Source organism: Spinacia oleracea, chromosome 1, assembly GCF_020520425.1.
Source record: "Spinacia oleracea cultivar Varoflay chromosome 1, BTI_SOV_V1, whole genome shotgun sequence".
NCBI lineage: Eukaryota > Viridiplantae > Streptophyta > Magnoliopsida > Caryophyllales > Amaranthaceae > Spinacia > Spinacia oleracea.
This window is the reverse complement of record NC_079487.1, coordinates 121,871,437-121,897,547: the sequence shown is the minus strand read 5'-3', so window position 1 is coordinate 121,897,547 and position 26,111 is coordinate 121,871,437. Positions and strand designations below refer to the sequence as shown.

Genomic DNA, 26,111 nt, shown 5'->3' with positions numbered 1-26,111 from the left:
AATATCAAAGTTAAATAATGATTAATTCACGAAACGTGATACACCATTGGAGGATAGCGAATTTTCGTCTCTATACCTACCAAAAAAGTAAAGAAAATAAATTGGAAAGGATAGCACACCCCTTAAATGAAATGGTAAAAGTGTTCTTCCGGTTTCGTCGGCAAGTGCTAATGTAAGTGCACAAGCAACTAATGTTAACATAAGTGATAAGGCTCCAATATATGATACTCCAATGTTGGAAAATTCTAGTGATGCTCACGATGCTTCTTTCTCATTAGTGAATGCTCAGACTACTCACATTTGCAATTTTATTGCGAGTAATCTTGTAATGAAAATCCATGTTCATCGTCATGGTAATAGAACTCCATTTCTAAATGGGATTTTTTCAAAAAAAAAATCGAATATTTTGAAGTAACTACGATGGAGTCACATGCAATACGTTTTTACATCGAGGTAACTTTTACCCAGTATTTTAGTAACTTATAATACATTTTGATTAACTTTTTTTATGAATAAATTGGTGGATAAACATTTTAAAAGGTTAAATGATTAATTTAATACATCATTAGTGATTTTGATAAAATATTTTTTATAAAATAATAAAAAAAGTTATCACTAAAAAATAGATAATGTTACATATATAGAGGTAACTTTTAAGCATTTTGAGTTAGCTTTATTTCGCTTTATTGTACATTACTTTCAAATACACCACATTTTGTGTTACCATGGATATAGGTATGCAATTTTCTTTAAAATTGACTTAGAAATTCCTTAATATCACTATGTATTTTCACCTAGAAAATAAACAACTCATTTTAAATATGTATATGGGTGTTATATGTATTCGATCAACTTAAAATTAGTAATTGAAATGCTAATGAAAATCGATCAAGCGCTCGGATTTTAAAATTATCTTTGATTTTTTGTATATCGTTTCATGTAGAACGCAATTTGGATTATACACCCGGATGCACAGTGCTCATTGTGCACCTAGTTGAACATTTATTGAAAATCTAATGAATATTGAGAATGATTTCAATGTACATGTACTAGTGAAATATTTAAACTATATGTTTATGGATTTGAACTATAAGTTCATTGGCTATATGTTATTTGTATTTGAACTATATATTCATTTAAAAACAGGGTGCACAGTGATCATTGTGCACCCGGGTGTTTTGCATATAGAAGGCAGTCGAATCAAGCCACAAATTGGATAGTTAATCAAATTAGCTTAACCTCAATCCCATATAGGAGTGAATTGTGATAGGACTCACTCCACAAAACTGCCAAAGCTCCAAACTTTAACACCTGAAAAGCTCACATCTAACACCACTCATCACCTCCGCCGCGTTCTCCACCCTCTATTTCCTCTCCTCCTCTCCAATGGCGCGCGCCATGGCACGCGCCATTCCTTTCTCCATGAAACCCACCTTCTCAAAACCCCGTTTCCTCTCCTTTTCACAAACCCATTTCAGAGCTAATCCTTATCTTAAATCTTCATCCATTTCTGGGTTATTATGGGCAGGGAATGATCTTAGCAATGCAGGAGGATGGAGGGTTTTCAGGGCACCTGGGATGAGTGTTTCCTGCGACGGAGGCGGTGGTTTTGGGGGCGGAGAAAGAGGGTATAAGAGGACTAGGAGGTTTGAGACGAGTAAGAAGAATTTGAAGCTTGATGTTAAGATTCTTATTGAGGAGGGTTTACCTAATGACCCTGAAGTTTTGGTAATCCTCTTTTATCTTCTCTTTTTTAAGGTTATTTTTATGTGTCTCTTGTTATACAAAGTATATGTTAATGCCTTGATATAATGATAGATGAATGATGTAATCTGGAATACCATGATTATGAATTATGATCGAATGGAATTTGTTATGAGTTATGTTTGATAAGAGAAAGCTGAAAGCCGAAATGGGGGGTGTCTACTTTCAAGAGGACCGATTCCCATTTAGTATTAGGGATTATTCTCATGTATTTTCCCTGCAGGGTACAATTTTACTAGTGTAACTCTTTAACGCAGTGTATGTCAAGGAGTTGAAAGTTTTTGTTCTGTGTTTCGTGAAGATTATCTCGAATTTCTGTGTGTTTTGGATTAAAACTGTAACCTGTTAGAATGTGATTCAAGAGTTCTTAGTAGTTAGCCAATGTATTTAGAAAAAAGGTTCAAATATCTTGAATTAGAGGGGCTATGTAAACAACGGAAATGTCATGAGGAACTTTCTTTTCAAGTATTTTGTCACAACACCACCTGTTATTTGGATACACAACGCGGTTTTTACTGTGAAGGCATTCTTTTGGGTAGGAAGGGAAATACACAGTATATCATAGTGCACAAGAAAGTTTTCTCGAAATATAATATACATAGTATTATATCTGAGAGGGGAGACTTTGGAGTGTGAGACTAGTACAAATGACATAAAGATTGGATATGCTGGAAGGGATGATCATATCTTTCTTTTGACTGAAATGTTTATTATCATATTTCTGTAGTCGTATCATGTATGTTAATGTTTGTATAATACTGATAAAGACTGAAGCAGCTTCGTTGAGCAATGTCATTCTGTCTCAAATGGAAATAAGATGGTAAGAAAAAAGCTCTAGTTTTGGTGGGCTAGTTGGGATTAGAACCTCAAGTGTTAAGGCTAGGGGTCTTACGGAAAATAACATGTTTGCGGAGGAGACCATGGACATAAGCAGAGACTTTCTTTGCAAAATTGCATTGAAATCCATTCTCATTACCTCCATTATTATCACCTACAAAATGGGCCATTAGATTTTCAGTCGGTGGCTGCAAGACCTGGGAAATAATTTTTTGTCATGGTTCTAAATTTGTTGGAAGTTCTGCATTCAATGCTCAGAATATTATTTGCCCATTGCATGCCTATTACATGCAAATGTTTGAAGTGTTTGAAATGTTTAAGGTCAATACTCTTACATATACTGCACGTCTTGTATTGAAATGATGTCCATCTGCAAAGCTTTGAAACTTTGATTTTTTGTGGTTCCATTTTTTAGTGGGAGATATATGGAGTTATGGACAATATGGTTATAGCTAATTAGAAATCACGAATGGATGGATATATCAATATATGAAGTGATGGTCAGTGAGGCTGCTTCTTATCTACGTGTTCATGTTTGCCATAGTTGTTGCTTTCTGGTTCTTTTGTCAGTTTATCTTAATAATCTTATCATTTTGTAGAGCATTGCTGAAATGCTCCGACTAAATGCTCCAATGGCAATGAAGTTGGCGTTTGATGGATTGAAGACTTCAGATTATAAAACAAGAGATACAACAATACATGATGTTGCTAAGTTTAAAACCATTGAGTTGTCATTACTTCTATGCAATGATGAGTTTATTCGAAAACTAAATAAAGACTGGAGGGATGAGGACCATGCAACTGATGTCCTCTCGATGTCTCAACATATCCCTGGACTTAAGTTACCAATTGTAAGTACGATAAATTGGATCAGAATTTTCAGTTTTTACATGAAAATTTTAGTCTTTGGAGTAAAATCCTTCTGGAATTTTTTTGACTACTATGTTCTTGTTTCAGCTTATGTTAGGTGATATTGTGATTTCTGTCGAGACGGCCGCTAGACAAGCTGAAGAACGTGGCCATATATTACTTGATGAGATACGCATTCTTTTGGTTGGTTCTACACTTGTACTTCAGTAGACATCCCCCCCTGAATTGGGTTGTGATAATTTATTCTGTTGTATTTGGAACTGATTTACAGGAAGAGTGAAAAATTCATTGATTCTGTGACAGAATCAAATTGAAAATTTTCCGAAATCTGAAAATAGTTATGTTGAATCTGCTGGATATTTTGAGCTGTATGTGTCTTCACTATACACTTTTTGTTGACCCTGTGCTTCCAAATTCTGGGATTACAAAAACAATGTCTTATGCAGGAGTGTTACGTACCCATCCCAAAAAATTAACTGAACTTATGGGGGGGTGGGGGGGATTGAAACATAGAATTAAATGGAACAACTCTCTATTTTTCCCCTTTGGCGTTGATGTACTTCATTGTTGCATGGGATAAAATATTCTGATGTTTAAGACATTTTTATATTCACTTTTTTGTTAGTATGCTGTATATTTCTTCAACCATGAGTTTAACTTAAATCTTATTCAGGTTCATGGCCTATTGCATCTTTTGGGTTTTGATCATGAGCTAAGTGAAGAAGCAGAGGCAGAAATGGAGCTGGAGGAAGAGCTACTTTTGAAAAATCTTGGTTGGGAAGGAAAAGGGTTAATAAAGAGTGCATGCGATGCAGCAAATGACGGGAGTCTTCATGTTCATGATACTGATGGTAATTCTAATCTATTGTTATCCCTTTTTATTTATAACAAATATAAGTACATCACTCTGCATGAATGCACACCTTTTTCATTTTTTTTTTTACTTTTTTGTACTAGTCTGCAGTGATGAGAATCTCACATGCTGATTGCTAAAAGACAGGAAGAAAGAAGGCAGTCTTCGATTCTATAGACCGAAGTTCAAATATATCTTCTGTGATATGGATGGTAAGATTTAAACCGCTATTCCAGATGTTATGTTTCTTTCTTAGTCGATTGTGGCTTACACTTATTCCTGTACTCTTTGATGTAAGGTACTTTGCTCAATAGCAAGAGTCAAATTTCTTCTGCAAATGTAAATGCTCTAAGAGAGGCATCATCAAGGGGTGTTCAAGTGGTCATTGCCACAGGAAAAGTAAGATCCCTCTCTTTCCCTGTATCTTCAGCCTTATGCCGTGGTAGCGCTCATAGCCGTGCTAGGCACCTGATGACTCTTTTGGGTCAAGGGAAATTTCTTTTTAAATGTAATGTCGGTACTGGAGTATTTGTATGATTCTTGTAACTGACGGGACAATGAAGAAGCATATATTTGAGAAAGTGAGAATTAAAATGTGAGCCTTCTCTATGCATTAAATAGCTCAACACTGCAGCATATATATTTGAGGAGTTTTTCCTTCTGTAATTCTGTATCTATATAATATGATGTTACAGCAGCCTTAGGCTTGACTGTTTTGAACACAACGATGGTGTAAAATAGAAGAAAGGAATGAGGGAGAGAAGACAGAGTTCTTTAGAGAGAATTGGAGAAAGAATTGAGAAGTTTGTTATTTTATTTCATGACTAATGCAATGGCTGATTACATGTATTTATATGCTACACTAACAAATCAAAGTAACAACTTATCTAACTGATTACTTAAGACTAATTGATTTCAGGAGGATCTCAGGTTAGCTCCCCTCACATATGATTTTAATTGGTGATATGTGATGTTATGCTTATAGGCTCGTTCTGGTGCCATGGACATATTGAAGACTGTTGATTTGGTTGGAAGATATGGTATTGTTTCCGAATCATCGCCAGGTGTTTTCTTACAGGTATAGCTCAGAACTTGTTCTGATTTATAATGCCCTACTGTACTTTTTGTTTGTTATATAAACTTTTATCAGCTTTCAATTGAGAATACCTAGCGTGAAGTGCCGACTTATTTTTGGCTATATTGCAGTTTTTTGTGCATGATCCTGTCTTAGTTCCAAGGTATAAGAATTTAAGAATTATGAGAATACATCCGATAACGAGCTGACAAATTTGCAGAATTAAAGCAGAGCAGTATTTGTCATGTGCTCAATGTTAGTTTTAGAAGGCACAAGGGGCACAAGGTCCGTGGAGCCTAGCCGCAAGGCGAAGGCGCACGCCTTTTAGATACGAGGCGCACCTATTTTATTTTTATTTCTACTGATAGTCGTTCAAATAAGAGGATAAAAAAGCTACAAATACTTTTTGTTAGGGGAAAAAACTATTGTACTTAAAAACCATTAAAGATGAAATTATGAAAAGAGGGGAGGGATCCTTGATCATTTACCGGCCACAAAATAAAACAAAAGGGTAAAAATAAATTAAAAAATGACTGAAGCAAAGGCTTTTGAAGCTGGATCAGTAAGTAAACGTAAAATTGAAAGTAAAGAAGAAAAATGAAAAAGTGGCTGATGAAAGAGAGAAAGAAAAGACCGGAGAAAAAAAAAAAGAGGCAAGGGACACCAATTGAAGAAGATACAAACCTGAAAACGCAAAGCTTTACTGGAGTCGAAGACCGGAAGATCTAACGCCGGCAACCACCATATATCGCTCGCAGACATTCTCTATCATCACCGGCGAGTGACCGACCACAATGGCTATCCAATTTAAAATTGAGTTCTTTTTAACAATTAAGGGTTTCAGTTAAGGGTTAAAATAGAGTAAACTCATGCAGTTAATTGAGGGCGTTTGCTCGAATTTGCGTCATAAAGAATGGGTAAGAGTTCATTTGGAAAGACTTGGTCTTTTTTATATTTAACTCAGTTATCCTCAATCCCTTGCCTCTTAAGTCTTAACCCAAGGCGCGCCAGACTCACCGCCTTGCGCCTTGTGGAACCTTCTGGAATGCGCCTTGCCTTGGTGGAGGGATGCGCTATGGCCTGCGCCGACGCTCTTTTAAAACTAAGTGCTCAATTGGAAACCCCTAGTGTTTGCAGTATTTGTCAGTCGTACTTCAATTCTGTCTATAGTCGTTCCATTTAATGAAAACTGCTAATTTTACTCCGAGCTGACTACTGGACAATGAAATCAGACAACATGTTGGCAAGTGTCAACTGATTGAAATAAATAGACTTATGACTTACTGATTCCAACAGTGATAGCATGGAGTATGAACCCAACATAACCCATTGTGCTTCAAAGTCACTTAAACACTCACGTGTCTCATAAAAATATAAAAAGTAGGCATCCAAATCAAGTTTGTTTATTATGACAATTCTGTTAAATTTTTTTGCTAAAGAAAATTTCTTGACTATAACACTTGATTTTTACTTAGAAAGAGTTATGTGGCTCATACTTGAAAACAAATGGAGATGTAAAATTTATTGACAAGTTAGAAAACTTCATGTAGCTAATACTTGTACTAGTATTAACTTTATCAGCTGTTCTGGTTTCACACAGGGATTGCTTGTTTATGGAATACAAGGCCGTGAAATTTTTAGAAGGAATTTGGACCCAAACTTTTGCAGGGAGGTATGGGCTATCTTTCAAAGCTGCCTACCTTAACTTAATCTGCTGTATTTGGTTCTTGATATTAATAATGAGTATCCTTTGTTATTGTAAAAAAATTAGGTCTTCTCCTACTCCTTGGAGCACCAAATCGCACTTGTTGCATTCTGTGGTGATCGTTGCTTAACATTGTTTGATCACCCGCTTGTAGACTCACTTCATAGTGTATACCATGAACCAAAGGTACCTGATATCAGCTTCTTTGTAACATTGTGGACCCCCCTCCGTTCCCCGTCCACCGCCTCGGACATGTGTAAATATTTGCTAATGAAGCTGATTGATTACTTCTACAATGGAATTCCTGCAGGCAGAAGTTATGCCTTCAGCTGATCAACTATTGGCTGCTGCCGAAGTACAGGTAGGACACTTGAGCTTGCTCATAAAATATATGTATTATGTACTAATGAATTAACGGTTTGCATGTGAATTCCCGACTTATAATCATTGTAGGGCCAGTCAAGAAAGAAATGCGTTTGCCACAAAATTTACACTAAAGGTTTATTTGTTTGACTGGTCCCAAGCTTTTGCCTGGCAAATGAGACTATTTGCTTGTTTCCCATCATTACAAGGCAATATGAGAAAGTAGTTGTATCTAAGCACCCGGGTAACTATAACAAGATAGTTCTTTTAAATAAGTGACATACTTGATCCATTCTGAAATAACTCATGTATACTGTTTTGGGAAGTCTGGAAAAAGTTCTCGCCTTTTCCAAATTAGAAACGATTCAGTATTGGATTTATATATCAAATATTCCCTTAAATCAGTGTTGGGTACCTTGGGGGAGAGCGTGGGAATGGCCCAAATATTGTATCTTCATAATGGTTTGGGTATTAGGACATTATTTCTGGATAGAGGGGATATGATAAACAGCAATGGCACCCATTGTTTTTTTACGCCACGAAACACTGACATAATGCATGAATGCTGTAATTACATTTCTGGGGAACTGTAAACTTTTTCCTGTGATCTATATGTTCTGGATCGGTCTCACTTTCTGCTTTGAATATGAGGCATGGACCTAGGCTATCTGCAGTTTACTTGCTTAATGCAAACACTATATAAACACATGCATAGGTGTAGAATTCAGGCATAAAGGCTTGAACAGTTTCTTTTTGAGTCTGGGGTAATTAGCTCCCATGAAAGATCCACAGAATGAAGCAAATTGCAGAAATCCTTTTCTATCGACATGTTTGTAAGCTGGCATTGGTTATCCTGTGAAAACATTCTGGATAGATGTTCTCAATGAATTCACCAAACCTTTTATGTTAGAATTTACTATTTAGATAACAAATGATTCTAAATATCATAGATTCACCGATCCTGGCTATTTGTTTAGTCACAGTGAGTTAGTACGTCTAGAATTTTCAATTGTATTTGGATACTAACTTGACTAACACCCTTCTCCCCAGAACTAAAAAATATATGATCCTGCTAATAAGCAGTCCTGGAAGAGCAGTTTAATTGGAACTAATCTAGCTTTTAAGATATTGTTAATTATTTTTCTTCTTTTCTTATTCAGATAGTTGTTCTCTTTTTATTCCCTTTTTTGTACATTTGTATTGACCCATTAACTTCCTCAGAAACTGGTGTTCTTAGACACCACTGAGAGAGTGGAGACTACAATAAGGCCATATTGGTCAGAAGCAGCTGGAAATCATGCTAGTGTTGTTCAAGCTATTCCATACATGCTTGAAATTGTTCCCCATGGGACATCCAAAGGAAATGGTGTAGAATTACTCCTTGGCCATTTGGGAGTTTCTGCAGATGAGGTATGTTATCAAATCTTCATTCTTGTATTCTATACATAGGTAACAAAGCCATCTTATGGAAGTTTTTAGGGGACTACCATTGCAATAAGTTCTTTGTTGAGGGATTTTCTGGGAACTTCTGATTTTCTATCTAGTTGAGGCTAAATCCGAGGTCTGAAAATATTTGTTATTTTCACCTTTAGACTAAGTTTCATGAAAATAAAGTTCAGATTACTTCAAATAATTTCTGACAACATTGATAAGGACTACCCAGTACCCACCCAGATTCAAATGAGGCTACCCAAGCTCAATTCACTCTAATATAAGCTCCCATCAGCACATTTTCGAGTGAATAGAACGAAGCCATAGTCTACAAACAATTTAACTTCAAATTAACGGGTTTTAGTTTGCTATCTTCAGGTGCCTGTGTCATTATTTCTTCTTTCTTAATGTTGCTGTTTCTGTTAAAGTACTTCTCTGTGTCAAATTACTGAGTCATTTCAATTAATTATTTCCAGATTATGGCAATTGGTGACGGGGAAAATGACATCGAAATGCTCAAGTTGGCTAATCTTGGTGTTGCTCTTAGTAATGGTTCAGAGAAGACAAAAGCCGTTGCTGATGTGATCGGTCTTAGCAATGATGAACATGGGGTTGCTGATGCCATCTATCGATATGCATTCTGAGCTTCTTGATGAAGAACATGAATGGTGCAGCCATTTGGGTGCCATGATGTAGCCCATAACTTTCACCCTCTTCACAATCTTATTCTTCATTTTCCCTTCTCTGTATTAATATTGGTTGTATTTGTTTCTGATTCCTACAAAAAATAGTCCAAAATACCCCCAACCTAGGTTAGCAGCATTATATTTTTTCACAGAAAGTTGCAATTTTTTGTAATGCCTCACTTGATGTTTTTGCCAACTTCATGTATTGAGATAATAAAGACCTTATGATGAATATTTTTTTCCCAATGGGTTTTATCTGTCATAGTTGGTTGCAAATGGATTCCAATTCAAGGGTGATATCTCTTGTAAATTTGTAATAAATCATTAAATTGTAAAACCTTGATTTACGTTACTACTAGTTTTTGCGGCCGGGCGATGTCCCGAGTTACTACACTAAATACATTTACATTTACTTATTTTTTTCCGCAATGATAATGTGCATGAAACATGTTATCTTAGTGGTAAAGGTTTTATTATTTAAACTCAGGTTGGGGGTTCAAAGTTCAAACCTTATGCAAACCATATTTGACAAAAAAAAAATTATGTATGTAAAGATTACATGGGGTGAATATCATAAACAAAGCACCATGTGGAACATAAACTTTTTTAGAAACGCCTTTTAATATATGGTGGTATAGATTGTCAATCACTCAATCCCCAAATAAAGATGAATCTGATAGCATTATAGCAACTTGAAGATAGCACATGGGATTGGAAGCAATCATGCTGCTTTCTGAAATCATAAACAAGTTTTCAGGAGAAATTGCATTTTAATGCGTTATGCAGAATAATTATTGTCAATTGTGTACATTAGCCATCCCAGCAACACAATAGGCGAACCTACAAACATAACATCAAAAACTATCTTCCATATAAGACTTTACAACGAAAACTGGAACTGGGAAACCAATTTTGTCCACCACAATAAACTTTTGGTTTGACAGTAGCGCCATCTCAATTCACAAGCATGCTAATCAGATAACTTTGTCCAGTATTTTTTCACATGGAGAATCTGATTGCATTCTGCAACTGAAGTTCTTCTATTCATTATATTTGGAAGTGTCATATTTTGCATGTCTTGTAGCACATTCCAGAATAGTTTTGTCAGCAGTAATGAAGTAAGAACTGATAGTTGCTGCACACAGAAATTACATACTTCAGATATTGTACCATAGAGCATAAACAAACATAGCTATTAGTACAGTGAATTGCATCTAACCTTTTCAAATTGCGAGTTTAAGGCAAATAACACTATGTTTTATATACTACGTACAATATTAAGCAATAGTATAATCCATGTAAACTGTTTTTCATGCATACCACAGGAACGAAGTCATAGTGAAGTGTTCAATTCAAAGGACTAAAGTATGTAAATCAGTAAATGTGAAACAGATCATATTATCATATATCAAGTTTATAAAAGTCTATAAGCTGAACAAAACATTAATGATTACGTATTCTACAGGAAAAGCAAAGCTTGAGAAAAAACTTTAAATAATATGATCCAGGCATTACCTGCAGATATAAGGAGTGCTTGAGCACTATAATTAAGGTTGGCCTTTGCCCATGGGTTGAATCGACAAGCAGTTAGCTGCAATTTAAAAAGAGACACCGTATCATAAGAAAAGATACGCACTAAACCAACTTCCACATGCATTGTATAACCATTTCAGAGCTCGGTAACCATTGAAGAGATTCTTAACCAAGTCTTGTAATCCACTTCCTACATCCAGAAATCACTATTTTGGAACTTTAAGAAAAAGTTGCTAACAATTCCAAAAACCTAGATAGACTGTGATAGTGTGATTGTTATTCTATATTATGATGAGTTGATGATGTGAAGCAATGTCACAAATATATCCGAATGAAGAAGTAACATATTAGGAATGAGAATTTTGCTAGAAATCAACGGAATATTGGGAACTAAAACAAGTTCATAACATATGATTCTCATCCATGGCCATTTACATCGATTTCCAGTATCACAAACAATTGACAGAATGCGAATGCATTTTCATACAAAAACTTCCGTGATTTCACAGAACTTGCAACTGCTTTGAAGATAATGGTTTTCCCTAAAAGACTCAACTGAACTCCACATATATTCATAGAGCCTCTTAAGAATATGATAAACCGTAATATAGTCACTCTACCAATAAGTCAATAACTGAGCATAATCTTGTGTATCTAATGGGATTGGTATTCACTGCTGATTCCTGCAGATTGGATACACACTTCAGAATCCAAATTTGGTGCAACCAAGCTCATCCTCGATAATGAACGCACCACTCTTTAAATGCTCATTTCTTACACACATAAGCTTCAAGTCCACAAGATTACGATATTTGAACCCTTCTTGACTAATTCTTCAACACAAAACCCTTTTTGACTAATATATAATGTCAAAAATTCAAACCTGGAAATCAAGCATGTTCGATAAAATCACTAATAAGGGCAACTATAATCATGAATTAGGGGTTTCTGGGTTTCAATTCTCTTATTTATAATCAGTAAGGACAACTTGATACAATTCTTCTGGATTTTATACTATAAATTCTACTTCCATGAATTTAACAACATATAAAAGCTTGAAAAATTCCACTAAAGTTATTACAGTAATCAGACAAATAAATTAGAAAAGCACGGTTACTGATTAGAACAACACACATACCACAGTAGCACTGGCAACAACAGAAGCCATAACTGCAGCTTTAAATCCAGCTACGGTTGCCTCTGCCAATATTTACCCAACAAAATCAGCAATTCAATCCTCCCATGAAAATAATTAAAAATTCAATCATAAAATCACAAAAAGATAAACCCAAATCTAGAAGAACAAACGATGAACAATGAGAGATCCCATAATACCTCGAGCGCAATCAGCTTTGATTTTCTGAGCTTCAAGAGGAGCAGGGATCAAGAAAGATGACATGTTGGTGGTGTTGTTATTGACATTTTTCTGACCCATCATTGCGCTTAGAATTCCCATCTCTCTCTCTCCTTTCTTTGTTTGCAAATTGGATTTGTTCTGTTCTAGTATTTAATTTGCGTTATACTTAACTGGGTGAATTGTATTTGTTCATCTCCATGTATGGATTTGATTGACCAATTTCGGTGGGCGTCTTAGCTTGTTTACCAAACACATGTTCCAAATTAATTCTTTGTTTTGTTTTCTTAATAATTCATTTTTCCGTGTCGAAATACTCGCAACGGTTTGACTTTTTGCACTATTCACATAATTCACTTTGACCTTTATAATATATAATTAAATATATTAATAGTTAAAATTGTGCATTGACAAGCGTGTCCAGTCAAAACGTTGCGAGTATTCCGGAACAGAGAGAGTACTACGAATAATCAATTAAATAGTTACATTTTATTATCATATAACTAGTGTACGGCTTGGACATTGTCCGAGTTTTATTTTTAGTGGGGTTAAGTTTACTTCTTGTAAACATAAACCCATTATAAAAGAATGTATTTTGTAGTTAAATGAAAAAAGATACGGAGTAACATACGTAGTAGCTAGCTAAAATGATAGAAAGTGTAACTTTTAATTCAGGAGGTTCGGTGTTCGATCTGTTACCTGTTGAGGAAATATCCTTAGAGACATACCCAATATGGCAATATGTTTATAACTTATATTTAGAAAATGCAAGCAAAAGTTCCCTACATGTTGCTACTTCGATTATTTTTATATGTTTATAACAGGTTTAATGTCATGTCACTAAAAGATAGTTATTTTTGTTCTTTTGTTTAAGTGAACATGGTAATTCATTAGTTATTTAAATTTTTGTTCTTTTGTTTAAGTTCACACATGGTAATTCAGCTTCTAGAACATGAGGTAATTATCAAATGACAACTAATCAATAATCATGAATATTAACCTCCTTCAGAATTATCACACTTCCACCTTTGAGTCATACTCATGAAAACATTATAATCACTCCTTCATACAAACTACAAAGTTCTCCTCAAATCATTTGAAGAGTCTATTTTTCATTAGGAGCTCCTCGTTACCATTCTTCCCCTATGAAAGTATTGACCGGGCTTAATAGCCCGCTTAAATAGATGCCATTTGCAGAAATATTATTCCATATTTGAAAACATAAGCCGCTGTATGGATCAACTATCTCCAAGATTAAAGCAAACAATTCATACAAAATACATCAAAAAGCTTCTCATCTGATGCCAGAAAAATTTAACACAACCCCCTTTTAAGGGAAAAGGAACAAAGGCTAAAAGTTCACAATAGAAAGCCAATCCCCACTTTATAGAGCAGCAAATCCACACCAAGCTCCTTTGTGTACATCAAATATGTAAATATTAACCTACACGGAAAATTTATACCCCATTTAGTAAGCAGAACAATGAGATATCACGGAGTTTATTATGTTAGTTTTATGTAGGTACTTGCAATATTTCACAAAGAAGTTCAATGTTACTTTGACATGATTATAAAGAGTATTGACGTAAAAATTATTGAAGTGAGTGAAGAGAGAAAGTAAAAGAGTGAGATGTGATGGAGAAAAGTGGGAAATAATTTGTAAATTATAGTCTTTTACTTGAATATAAAGGAGAGATTTCTTTTTGAAACGCTCTGATTTGATTTGATTTGATTTGATGATAAGGAACTCTATATTGGAGAGAAGGGAGTGTTTTCAATAAAAGGGTAATTGAAGCCTCGTCTTTTCACATTTTATTCAGCGGTAAATACAACATAGAAAAGTGAGCAAATTTTGAAGCAACAAGGACTGAACTTACCAAGCTATTTAGAGACCCTGCTCAATGAGATAATCACCCAGCTTTTCAACAATGATGTTGCACTGACCAGGAGTCACAGGCTCATCGTATATACCGATAACCAAGGCTTGCGCGGTCTTCTTCACACAAATGCCACCAGCACCCTGAAAATAATATGAAAAAGAAACAGTAAGTACCAGCATAACAATGATGCAACTTAAAACTGAAGTACCATTCCAACAAATTGATGATTCCTTCTATTCTAATATCAAGAAATAAACGAGTTAAAAGGAAAAACAGGATATCACTGTGTTGATGTGTGGTTGATTAGCACATAGTGACCACAAAAAAAACCTTGACTGAGGAAAGCAGTGCACCACATGGTGAAGGACTCGAAACTGGAAACATTGTTTATCGACTTTGTCTATACGCTGAGGCTGAAGGAAGGGCTTCTCAGACCGCATTCACAATTTTAGTATATAAAGATTGACTGGTCCAAGTTTTAAACATTGAACTATAAAAACACCCACCAAACGTGATCACAGTTAAAGAAATACAATACACCAAAATGACCATACAAGACGACTACCTTGATACTTCGCATTGAAACCAAACCCTCTAAACCATAAGAAGCCTCTTCCATTCAAAGTATCATTCTAAACATGGGTCAGAATTTTCTTAAAAGCACCGGAACTGGCTCAGCAAAGGAAAGACAGAACAGAACAGGACAATATTTTAACAGATGCCGAATCCAATAAGACGCATGCAGGGACTCGGCACAAGAGAATGCAACAACCTAATATATGGCTCACACAGGAGTACAGGACTACATCCATACATAACAAACATTTTCTTGCCATTTGCTTCTCACCAATGAAGCCATACATATACCTAAACAAGGGAAAGCCATCACCAATTCACCATGACATAGCATGAGGTCTATATTTTTCATCGAAAACAATCAATCTTTACCTTCTTGCCACGAATAACAGCCCCGGGTTCACCTTGAATAACCATGTACTTGATACCGCCAAGGAACAGCCCGGTGGGAGCAAGGCTTCCAGGCTCATCAAAATCCTTCACAATAGCAGCTATTTCTTCTGGCTTGAACTGTAGCATCGCGAAAGACAAACCAAATACACGATTAAGCCTTCATACATATCAGTACAATAGCTAGATAAATCAGTAAAACCAGTGACAACTGACAAGATCTCATCATTTTATCGACTCCTAAAAATCACACAATTTTTCTGATAAATCAGTTAAAGTGATTGCAAAATTTAGGTCCAATTGTCAAATTCCACAACCATCCACTTGAATCTTAAAATCAACACACAATTCAGCTTAATCAAAGAATAACAGCCAAAGATCGAATCAAAAATTGAAATAGACTGAAATAATCAAAAAATTGAAATCTACCAATCAAAGGAAACGATGAGACCAGAAATACCCATATGATTAAAACATCAGATCAGGAAAAATCAATCATACCCACATGAAATTAAACATCAATAAGATCTATAAAGCTTGTAAAATTCCCCGAAAATCCAATACAAAATAGATAAATGAAGAAAAAGTACCTGAGGAAAACTGGCACTCTGAGCCCAGACGCTGCCGTCAACGCCGAGGATAGCGGCGGCGGTGAGGTGGTTGCCGGTCTCTTCGATCTCGCACAACAAGTGGTCATCGACGTAAGTTTGCCACGACATTTTTGGTGTTGTTTTTCTTCGATTGGGAAAAAGGAGTTACAGTTGTTAAGCTTGGAGATGCAGAGAGAGAGAGAGGGGAGAGAGAGAGAGAGAGAGCGCGATGGAGAAAGAAATGTGACAATGAGAAGAGAAAACGAGTAGGGGATTTAGGGGAAGGGGTAATTCTTGTCTTTTCGAATCTGACAATGATTTTTTGATTTTTTTAAAACATCTAAAAAAATTTCATTAAAAAACAAATTTGTGAGAAAGGATATTTTATAACCCAATTTTGCTAAAAATAATCTTATACTCCGTGTATTTTTTTTTTTTGTTAAATCACATCATGTAATTTTTTTTTCGAATACAACCTAAGAAAAGTTTACGGTATTGATTGAGCCTTCTCGGCTATTGACTTGCACGTGTGACTTCATTTTGCTATATTTTCAACAAAACGCATTGTTAAAGTGATGTTTATTGTGGTAGTGCTCGATTTTGATATACCGTGTCGTGTTTAAGGGAAGTTGTTTTGTTTCCACTAAACATGCTAGTTTTACAAGTTAACATGTAAAATGAAGCCACACGTGTTGCTCACGTGCAAGTCAATGGCCGGAAAAGTTCAATCAATGCCGGAAACTTTTCTTAGGTTGTCTTTCGCAAAAAAAATTATATTAAGGTGCGATTTTACAAAAATAATTATATAAGGTCCTTTATGCAAAATGTGGACTATAAAAGGTCCTTTTTGACAAATTTGCCTCATTAAAAAAACGGTTTTTTCATGAAATGCCCCTGAGGTTTGCAATAATGCACCAAATACCCCTGCGCGTTTCAAAATTCATAGAATACCCCTATTTAAACTTAAAGTGCACCAAATGCCCTTGGATTTAACGGCCGTTAGTACTCCGTTAACGTTAATTTACGTTTATGCCCTTATTCACCCAATAATCTACATTTTAACTTTAAAAAAAAAAAATCTTATTTCTTCTCTCTCCTCTCATCTCCTCTGTTGTTTCTGGCCCTTCTTAAATACTCGCCCCTCTTCTTCTTCTTCATCGTTTCTCTTCTCCCCTCACCCTCCTCTCTCCTCTCAATCTCACATCTCTTTTTCCTGGGTATCAAAATGGTGAACCCAACCACAATTTTTCCTTCTTCAAACCATCTTCATCAAACATCAATTGCTAACTCAAATCCTCAAATAATCGAACCCAAATTTTCTAGTGAATTGAAATCGCGAATTGAAGTTTGATGAAGAAGGGGAGGTTTAAGCCGATGACGAAGGACGGAGAACAAAAATAGATAGAGTAGAGAACATAGAGGGTAGCGCAACAATTAAGAGAGAATACATAACTAAATCGAGGGAGCATATGAAATTAGAGTAGATTTTGGAGCAACATTTGTTTTTCAGATTTTGATTTTCGTTGCTTTTCCTATTTTAGATTTTGGAGCTGAGTTCTTCGTGAGCATAGAATAGCAGCGGCAGCAGCAAGGGGCGAAAAACAGCAGAATTTCGGTAGATTAGAGAGAGATTGTAGACATTGGAATTCGAATTTGTAGTTTAGATTTTTCGATTTTAGGAATTAAACTCTCAAAATTTAATGTTCTCTTCTTCAATATTATGGGTTTTTGTGTTTGAAGGCTGTGTATGTTTCATGGTTGCTCCTGCTGTGTATGTGGTGAAGGATGTGTATGTGTTGTAGTCATTCTGCAGGTTCTGGTTTCTGCAGGTTCTCTGCAAGCTCTCCCTTTCTGCTTGATGCTGCTGTGCAATACTATGGTCTTTGTATCAGGTGTTTGACCTGGTTTTGGTTGTGCTGTTGCTGTGAAGTTCTTGTGTGCAGGGTGTCCAGTTAAGGCTGGTTTTGAACACCTGGTTTTGGTTTTGCTGCTGCTGTGCAGTCCTTGTGTGCAGGATGTCCAGTTAAGGCTGTGGTTTGCTTGCTTACTGGTTTGCTTCCCAGCTGCTGATGTTGTGTTTATGCTTGTTTGTTCTTTGCTGCCCTGGTTCTGCTGGTTGTTTTGCAGTCCGAGTGGCTTGTAATTAATGTTTTTTTGTGTTTTAGTTAGGGATGCGGTTGTGCTCCCCTTGCTGTTTGTTTCCTTGTTATTTGGGTTTGTTCTTAACTAGTTTCTACCATTTTGGTAATAAAATTTGCCTTATTTACCAAAAAAAATATTATGGGTTTTGTTCTTCAATTTTCAGATGTATTGATCTTCAATTTTGGGCTTCAAATTCATTTATTAATGGTATAAGCTGTTTGGGTATTTGGTGCAAAAAACTTTATAAATAGATGTGTATTATGCAAAAAGTTTATAAATAGGTGTATTTGGTGAATTATAAACATGACTTAACGGAGGACTAACGAAAGTCATAATAGGGGTATTTGATGAACAGTTCAGAAAAAATAGGGGTATTCTATGAATTTTGAAACGCGCAGGGGTATTTGGTGCATTATTGCAAACCTCAGGGGCATTTCATGAAAAAACCGTTAAAAAAAATCTATTACAAACTTTTACGAGTTTTTGAGAGTTTTTATTTGAAAGTTCTACGAAAAACTATGATAATTGAGCTTACTATGTACCGCATGTTCGGGATGATGATAGAAGTACACAAGGTGTGCAAGAGCATCTTGCACACCACCACTTATAATTTGCCACATCAATTTTAAAAGATTCTATCTCTTTTGAAAATTTCAAACTGAAATTTGAAATGTGTTTTGAAATTTAATTTTGAATTTCAAATTTGTTTTAAGTTCCCAACACAATCAACAATTAATTATCTTTAATTCCCATAAAAGCAATGAGTGCATTCCCCATAAAGGAAACGAGTAACCAAAAAATTATCTAATATTTTGATCTTTTCATGACTAAAATGATCCCGTAAAATGGTTTTGATCCGCAATTAAAAATTTGGTTACTTAGCCTCTTGAGAAGAATCGAACACGGGTTTGCGCAGTTAGTGTAGATGTTGTAACAGGCTAACAGCTTAGTAGTGACCATTGTAGCAAGGGGTATCAGCACGTAAGTCATTGCAAACATAAATCTTTTAATCTAATTTACCGAGTTTGAGAATTCTAAATATGATTTATGTAAAGGTGAAATGATCATTTATATTCGTAGATAATATTATAACACATTCATGTGTTCTAGCTATTTTTTCTAATCTTGGTGGTGGGTCATAATTTTGTATTATAACAAGAAGTGAACAACTTACTCAGTAGATGTTTATGAAAATGTTAGGAGTTACACATCTATTTTACTTGAGTTTCAAAAGTTATATAATCTTGTGTAATCTTAGCCAAACTTAGTAATTAAAGGCTAACTCTTCGAAGTTTGATCTAAACAATTCATTTACAACGTACGGAGTTATTTTTTTGGATAACGTTACTATTTTACAGGTTTAGACATACGGTAATAAAAATTTCATTTGGAGATTGATAAACATTTGCTGGTATCATTAAGTTTTATTGTAAGCCTTTGTGTAATCAAAAAAATATGTAGTATATAATTTTTAAAAAATAAATTATATTTTTAACAACCAACTCTTTTTTGATAGTGAGGTAAATTAATTATCAGATAGTCCCCATAAAGATAACGATTTACCAAAAAATCATAGTTAAAGGTGAAAAAAATATTCAATATTAAGTTTGATGTTTTATTTACTAAAATGATCCCATAATTTGGTTTGTCGCATTTAAAAATTTGGTTATTTTTTCTCTAGTCAAGAATCAAGCACGGGTTCTCGCAGTTAGAACGAGTAGATGTTATAGCAGTGTAGTAGTGACCCCCTTAGCAAGAGGGATCAGCACATATGTCATTTCAAACGAAACTTTTTAATACTCCCTCCGTCCCAACTAAATGTTACACTTACCTTTGCACAAAGTTTTAGGTGATAAGTGGTTGTTTGGTTATCAATTGTTATTTTATTGAAAAGGTAGATGTGATAGGAGTTAATGGGGTATTTTTTTTAATTGAATGAGAGAGGGTGTGGAGACAAAAAAAATATTTTTGGGAAGAGAGAGACAATATAATAATTGTGGGGTCATTCCTAATTTAGAAATGTAACAACTAATCTGGGACGGAGGGAAAAAGGAAAGTGTAACAACTAATCTGGGACGGAGGAGTATAATTTTATGGAGTTCGAGAATTCCGAATAAGATTTCTCTAAAGGTAAAATCATCCTTTTTAATCGTAGATAATAATACAATATTCGGTCCTAATTCAATAAGGGGTTATTGGCAAAAAAAAAAAATATTATATTTTTACTAGGAAGTACTCCGTGTGTTTTTTCAATGAAAATTAAATTTTATAAGTATGTATTTTAATACGTGGGATCATTTTATGTATTATGAAATCTAAACATTCGCTGCTTATAAAACCTTATCTATATTCTCAAAATCTCAAATATATTATATATTTTCTAGCACAAATGGATGTGCTGATACCCCTTGCCAAACTAGTACGGAAAAGGCTTCTAGTACGGAAAAGGCTTCTAGTGACGCTTTATAAATGTCTATTACGACGCATTAAATCGCCGCAAATGCTTTTACCGACGCTTTCATGTATTCTAGCTATCTTTTCTAATCTTGGTGGTGGGTCATAATTTTGTATTATAACAAGAAGTAAACAACTTACAAAGTAGATGTTTATGAAAATGTTAGGAGTTACACATCTATTTTACTTGAGTTTATTTTTATTTAAATTTAATTTATATATATATATATATATATATTATATATATATATATATATATATATATATATATATATATATATATATATATATATATATATATATATATATATATATATGATCTTGTGTAATCTTAGCCAAACTTAGTAATTAAAAGCTAACTGTTCGAAGTTTGATCTAAATAATTCATTTACAACGTACAGAGTTATTATTTTTGGATAACGTTACTATTTTACAGGTTTAGACATACTGTAATAAAAATTTCATTTGGAGATTGGTAAACATTTTCTGGTATCGTTAAGTTTTATTGTAAGCCTTTATGTAATCATAAAAATATGTAGTATATAATTTAATTATCAGATAGTCCCCAAAATCTCAACCCAACACAAAAGTGTACTAAAAAAAAAGTGGGTTTCCATCTTTTTGCACATGGCACGATTAAATTTTTTGTAAGTTTTTCTCTTGACAAGAATCGAATACGGTGTATATCCAATATATTGATTATTTTTTTTGACTAAAATGATCCCGCAAAATGGTTATTAACACTTTTAAAAAATTAATTTTGGGCTTTTGTTAAGAATCGAAAACGGGTGTGCGCAATTAGAGTATATGTTAAAGCAGCGTATCCGTGATCATTGTGACAAGGGTGTATCAACAAGTTAATTTTTGAAAATGAAATTGTTTTAATCTAATTTAATTAGTTCAGTTTATGATTTTTATGTTATGATTTCTTTAAAGGTGAAATGATCTTGTATGGTCGCAGTCAAAGTTAATACAATTGTGTTGCAGTTAAGTTTTCCAATCTTGGTGGTGGATAAGTTATTTCGTATTATAAAAGATGTGAACAATTAAGGTTATTATAAAAATGTTAGGAGTTACATGTTTATTTTAGTTGAGTTTGCTTTAATTTAAATTTAATTTCTTTAAATATAAAATGACCCCGAATAATCGTACTCAATATTAATAAAAAAACAACATGTAACCTAACTTTTCAAAGTTGCAACCTAAAAAATTTATCTACAACACAAGAAGTCGTTATTTTTGTTGATCGTAAAAAATTAAATATCATACAGGTTTAAACATAAGTAGAAACAATCTTCTTTGGAGATTGTTAGCTATTTTCTGGTATCACCATGTTTTATTATAAGAGCTTGTGCAACCATAAAAATATGTAATATATATTATAAGAAAAAACCAATCTTATATCTCCAATAAACCCCTTTTTGGTATTGAGGACAATAAATTATCTAATAGTCCACATAAGAGCAACAAGTTGCTAAAATATCCATATTAGGGTTGAAAAAATGAACGTCCAATATTTTGGTTTTCTTATGACTAAAATGTTCCCGTAAAATGGTTGTTAACACTTTAAAATTTTATTGTTGGGTTTCGTTAAGAATCGAACACGGGTGCACGCAATTAGAGTAGAATAGTAGAAGTTAAAGCAGCGTAACAGTGACCATCATGACAAGGGCGTATCAGCACGTTAATTTCTGGAAATGAAATTGTTTTCATCTAGCTTAATTTAGTGTGGGATTTTTATGTTATGATTTCTTTAAAGGTGAAGTGATCTTGTATAATCATAGTCAAAGTTAATACAATTTTGTTGCATCTAACTTTTCCAATCTTGGTGGTGGCAAAGTTATTTTGTATTATAAATTATAAACGATGTGAACAATATGTTATCATAAAAATGTTAGGAGTTACACATCTATTTTAGTTTTAGATTTTGCATGCTATTATATTTTGGAAATCGTTATAGATTTAGGTGAATAAAATTATTTATGATGTCCTCAAAAAACGTAATCAAAATATAAATTATGTGACACAAATTTTGATTTCTTTAACATTAAAATGATCCCGACAACTATAGGTAACGTTAAAAAACGCAAAGTTAACAAGAAAGGTGTAAAACACTTCATTACAAAGTACGAGCATCAGATTGGACTAGCAATATCAATATGGTAGCAACACACAGCGCATTAGACATCAACATGCATCATCTCAACCAAGTCAATCTGAGCAGACATGTCATTGCCTAAGCTCAACTGATTGAACCTCCAGCGGTGTATAAATATCAAACAACGCATCACAACCCCGAGAACCAACTACCTACCCAACACCTTCACCCAATCTGACTGTTGCCAACACACCAGAAACAACAGCAACACAGCCTGCAGAAGCACAAAAGCAGCAACATAATTTGAATCTAAGTTAACCAAGGACTTGTTAACAAAGTTGTATCAAACTTCAAAAAAACTACACAGTCTAACTAGAAACCCCTGAATAGACTCCGACTCCGACTCCAACCCAGACTACAACCCAAAAAACCACATTTTCCTGCACATGAGATAAACACAACCTAGCTAAGCAAAACAAACCAACCATCACAGAACCTAACACTGCAGCCAAACTACAAACCAACCCTCCTAGCTATAGTCAACTAAAGTCACAACTCACAACTTATAGTGACAACGATAGGAAAAAAAAAAAGTGTTAATATATCACCCGATTTTCTCTACTACGATTAGAGTACAAGTTAAAAACTTTTTTTTTGAAGTTTTAATTTTTTACCCCTGCAAGTAAAAGCTTTTAGCCACTCACACCCAGAGATATACTAGTTGTTGTAAAGCTTTGCATACACATTGAATATATAAAAGGTGTGAAGCAAAAACCTTTAATAAACCCATTTAGTAAATACGTATAGGAATCATAGTTTATGGCATGCCAAATTGCCAACAACGTCTGAAAATTATGCTCTATAGTATTATTTGTCACAGAGGAAGATGAAGCCCAATCCTGCAACTTAGAACAAAAGTTTGGGTTTGGTTAATCCCAAATACCTATGATATGGTTAGGCTATAGCTCTTCGTTGACATTCGTTTTCTAATTTCATAGCTTTGTCTTGATATACATATATATGATTCCTTACTCAACAACAACAATGCAGTGAGCCCACATTTTGGTAACCCAAGGAAACATTTTAGTTCAAGTACTTCAGGGAATGTGAACAAGAATAAAGAAGCAAGACATCAGTTGCATAAAAATATCATTAGTCTTACAGTTACATTAACGGTTTTACAGGAAAAAAAAATCACTCACAAATTCGATTACAAAACAATCTAATCTTCAATGACAACGTAAATTTTTTGTTTCAATCAATAACAAAAATCAGATATAAAATAAGACAATTACTTGAAATTTCAATCCCAATTAAAATTTTATAACCCATAATTATATACAAAACCAAAAACAAAAGAGTAACACTTAAACAATTGAAAGAAAATTCTAGATATTTTCAGTTAAGCATTTTGTCGAACACTTTGTATGCAATAACAATTTTCAACTTCTTGTAGAACAACTTCACAAATATAATCAATCAACTCATTACCTTCAGTGTAAAAAAGAAATAGGAGATAATCAAACAAACAAACTCACCCGTCAATGGCAATGTGAAGTGCCAGAAATAGTGTTCGCGATTTTAGCAGACAAATCTGGTTTTTAACAACAGTCACAAAACTGAAATCCCATAAAAAATGGAGGAGAATTTCTATGGCTGGGCTCACCATATAAATATCCAATTTATATACTAAAACGTCGATTAAACACACAAACTCATTACCATTCGAAAATTATTTCACGAATTATTTATGTAAATGAAGATGAAATAGAATTTAAAAAAATAACTTGTAATGGCAGAAATTGAATGTTTTCTCTGGTTATTAATGCATAAAGAAAACTTGAAAAGAAGAAAGCTTGAAGAAGATGAAATGTCATTTACAATTCCTTGTGGAGGGAAGGCGATAATGTTGGCGCTCAACCAAAATTATCCCGCTCTCAAGAAGCTTATGGCGCAATTTTGTGAAAAAAAGAACCGCCCAAAAACTCTCACTTATTTTTTGTTTCCCCCTCTTTTCTTAGTGGGATTTATGAGGTGTCCAAATATAAGTGGTGGTGTGTAAAATGCCTTTGCACACCAAGTGTATCCCTAGCCTTTTCTGCATGTTCGCACCATATTACTCAAAATCGTCCTATTTATTTTCCTTCTTCCTTTCACCATTTACCTTTCTCTTTTACCTTCTTCCACCTCTAACCTTCTCACCACATTTCTGACCATCACACCTCCGGCTGGGGACGGATGTCTGAATTTACCGACAGAACCTCGACGACTTCACAAGAGGTGTTTTTTTTTGTTTTTTGTCTAGAAAAAAAATCACATAATTATGCATTTTAAGTTTGTATCATGGTACAGAGTTATGAATTTTGAACTTCGGTCAAGGTATAGACTTATCAGTTTTAAACTCGTACCATGGCAGGAGCTTAAAATGTGGAAGTCTACATCATGGTATGAGCTTAAGTCTATACTATTTAAGTGTTTTTGTTGAATTTATTAATTTACCCGGGAAAAAGTTAGAGACTTATGAACTTTGAACTTCGACCATGGTAAGACGTATAAATTTTAAGCTCATAAAAGCTCAAAATTCATAAGTTTGTACCATGGTAAACAAGTTTAAAATTAAGAGTTTATACCATGGTAAAAGACTAAAAGCTTAAAATTGCATAAATTTGTGAATTACATTTGAACAAAAAGAAACCCTCTTGTGAAGTCATCGAGGTTCCGTCAGTAGACTGGGACATGTAACAATTGCCACGTATTTTCTTGCCGGTGACGTTAGTTGATGCGGTGGCCGAATTGACATCCGAAGGTGGCGGCCAGGGATGGTGAAGTGAAGGTGGGTTGTACGTGGTGGTGGTTGACAGGTGAAGCACCAGTGGAGGTCTTTCTCCAATAATGGGAGAAGTGAAAGTTGAAGGATAGAGAAATGGAAAATTGAGATTAAGTAAGGGTATTAACGTAAAATGGGTGATTTTGAGTATACTGGGTGGATATGTTCTAGTCCCCTTCCAATTGTTGTTGTCGGGGATGGAACACGCAATCCTCTCTACCAAGTTCAACCTCAATCATCATTGAACCAACAAACAATTGGTAGGTCATGATTACATATCATTACTCTTTATATTTGAACAATAATAGGTTGATAATAAAAACTGAAAAAATGAAATAAAAATCCTTGTAAATGAGGGGTTACATATAAAAAGCCAAAAATGGATACATTAACTTTACTCGACATTGATTCATGTCTGATAATATCTATTGTACACAAATCTTAGTTAAGAATTTGTGTTAATTACATCAATCGATGTGTCATTGACATAAACAGTCCTAAATTAATTCTAACTAGCTTTTGAGCCCGTTCAATAAACGGGCGATTATATAGTCATTGTTAAGCCGTATTTTAAAGTGTTGATTATATTAAGGGTTTTGTGATTTTAGTGGAAATATATGATTTATATAGAGGTGAAATTTGAAAGTTGAAAATATATAAATTAGATAGTGAATTAATATTGA

The 26,111-nt window shown here is 34.3% G+C and overlaps 3 protein-coding genes across 3 annotated transcripts; 1 reads left to right on the top strand and 2 right to left on the bottom strand.

Annotated features, from left to right (window-relative positions):
- The first annotated feature begins 1,253 nt into the window (after positions 1 to 1,253).
- Positions 1,254 to 9,830, top strand: LOC110787423 (endoribonuclease YBEY, chloroplastic). The gene is made up of 12 exons (XM_021992047.2): positions 1,254 to 1,728; positions 3,201 to 3,452; positions 3,559 to 3,654; positions 4,145 to 4,322; positions 4,468 to 4,536; positions 4,623 to 4,723; positions 5,310 to 5,402; positions 7,000 to 7,071; positions 7,171 to 7,290; positions 7,415 to 7,465; positions 8,689 to 8,877; positions 9,375 to 9,830. The coding sequence occupies exons 1-12, from the start codon at positions 1,387 to 1,389 to the stop codon at positions 9,540 to 9,542; spliced, it is 1,731 nt and encodes a 576-aa protein (XP_021847739.1). The 5' UTR covers positions 1,254 to 1,386; the 3' UTR covers positions 9,543 to 9,830.
- A 502-nt stretch (positions 9,831 to 10,332) lies between these two features.
- On the bottom strand, positions 10,333 to 12,693 carry LOC110787422 (early nodulin-93). Its single transcript, XM_021992046.2, has 4 exons — positions 12,453 to 12,693; positions 12,256 to 12,317; positions 11,100 to 11,175; positions 10,333 to 10,719 (listed from the first exon to the last, which is right to left on the bottom strand). Exons 1-4 carry the CDS (start codon positions 12,571 to 12,573, stop codon positions 10,625 to 10,627), a joined length of 354 nt encoding a protein of 117 aa, XP_021847738.1. The 5' UTR covers positions 12,574 to 12,693; the 3' UTR covers positions 10,333 to 10,624.
- Positions 12,694 to 13,705: 1,012 nt separating this feature from the next.
- LOC110787421 (profilin-3) lies at positions 13,706 to 16,162 on the bottom strand. The gene is made up of 4 exons (XM_021992045.2): positions 15,908 to 16,162; positions 15,300 to 15,437; positions 14,349 to 14,491; positions 13,706 to 13,915 (listed from the first exon to the last, which is right to left on the bottom strand). Exons 1-3 carry the CDS (start codon positions 16,034 to 16,036, stop codon positions 14,357 to 14,359), a joined length of 402 nt encoding a protein of 133 aa, XP_021847737.1. The 5' UTR covers positions 16,037 to 16,162; the 3' UTR covers positions 13,706 to 13,915; positions 14,349 to 14,356.
- Between the last annotated feature and the right edge of the window lie 9,949 nt (positions 16,163 to 26,111).

Coding starts and splice junctions, on each gene's coding strand:
- LOC110787422 (XM_021992046.2), bottom strand. CDS start 12,573: ATGGGAATTCTAAGCGCAATGATGGGTCAGAAAAATGTCAATAACAAC. Junction 12,318..12,452: donor CAAAGCTGATTGCGCTCGAG/GTATTATGGGAT, acceptor AAATATTGGCAG/AGGCAACCGTAGCTGGATTT. Junction 11,176..12,255: donor TTGTTGCCAGTGCTACTGTG/GTATGTGTGTTG, acceptor TTTAAATTGCAG/CTAACTGCTTGTCGATTCAA.
- LOC110787423 (XM_021992047.2), top strand. CDS start 1,387: ATGGCGCGCGCCATGGCACGCGCCATTCCTTTCTCCATGAAACCCACC. Junction 3,453..3,558: donor CTGGACTTAAGTTACCAATT/GTAAGTACGATA, acceptor TTCTTGTTTCAG/CTTATGTTAGGTGATATTGT. Junction 7,291..7,414: donor GTGTATACCATGAACCAAAG/GTACCTGATATC, acceptor GAATTCCTGCAG/GCAGAAGTTATGCCTTCAGC.
- LOC110787421 (XM_021992045.2), bottom strand. CDS start 16,036: ATGTCGTGGCAAACTTACGTCGATGACCACTTGTTGTGCGAGATCGAA. Junction 15,438..15,907: donor AGAGTGCCAGTTTTCCTCAG/GTACTTTTTCTT, acceptor GCGATGCTACAG/TTCAAGCCAGAAGAAATAGC. Junction 14,492..15,299: donor CTGTTATTCGTGGCAAGAAG/GTAAAGATTGAT, acceptor TATTATTTTCAG/GGTGCTGGTGGCATTTGTGT.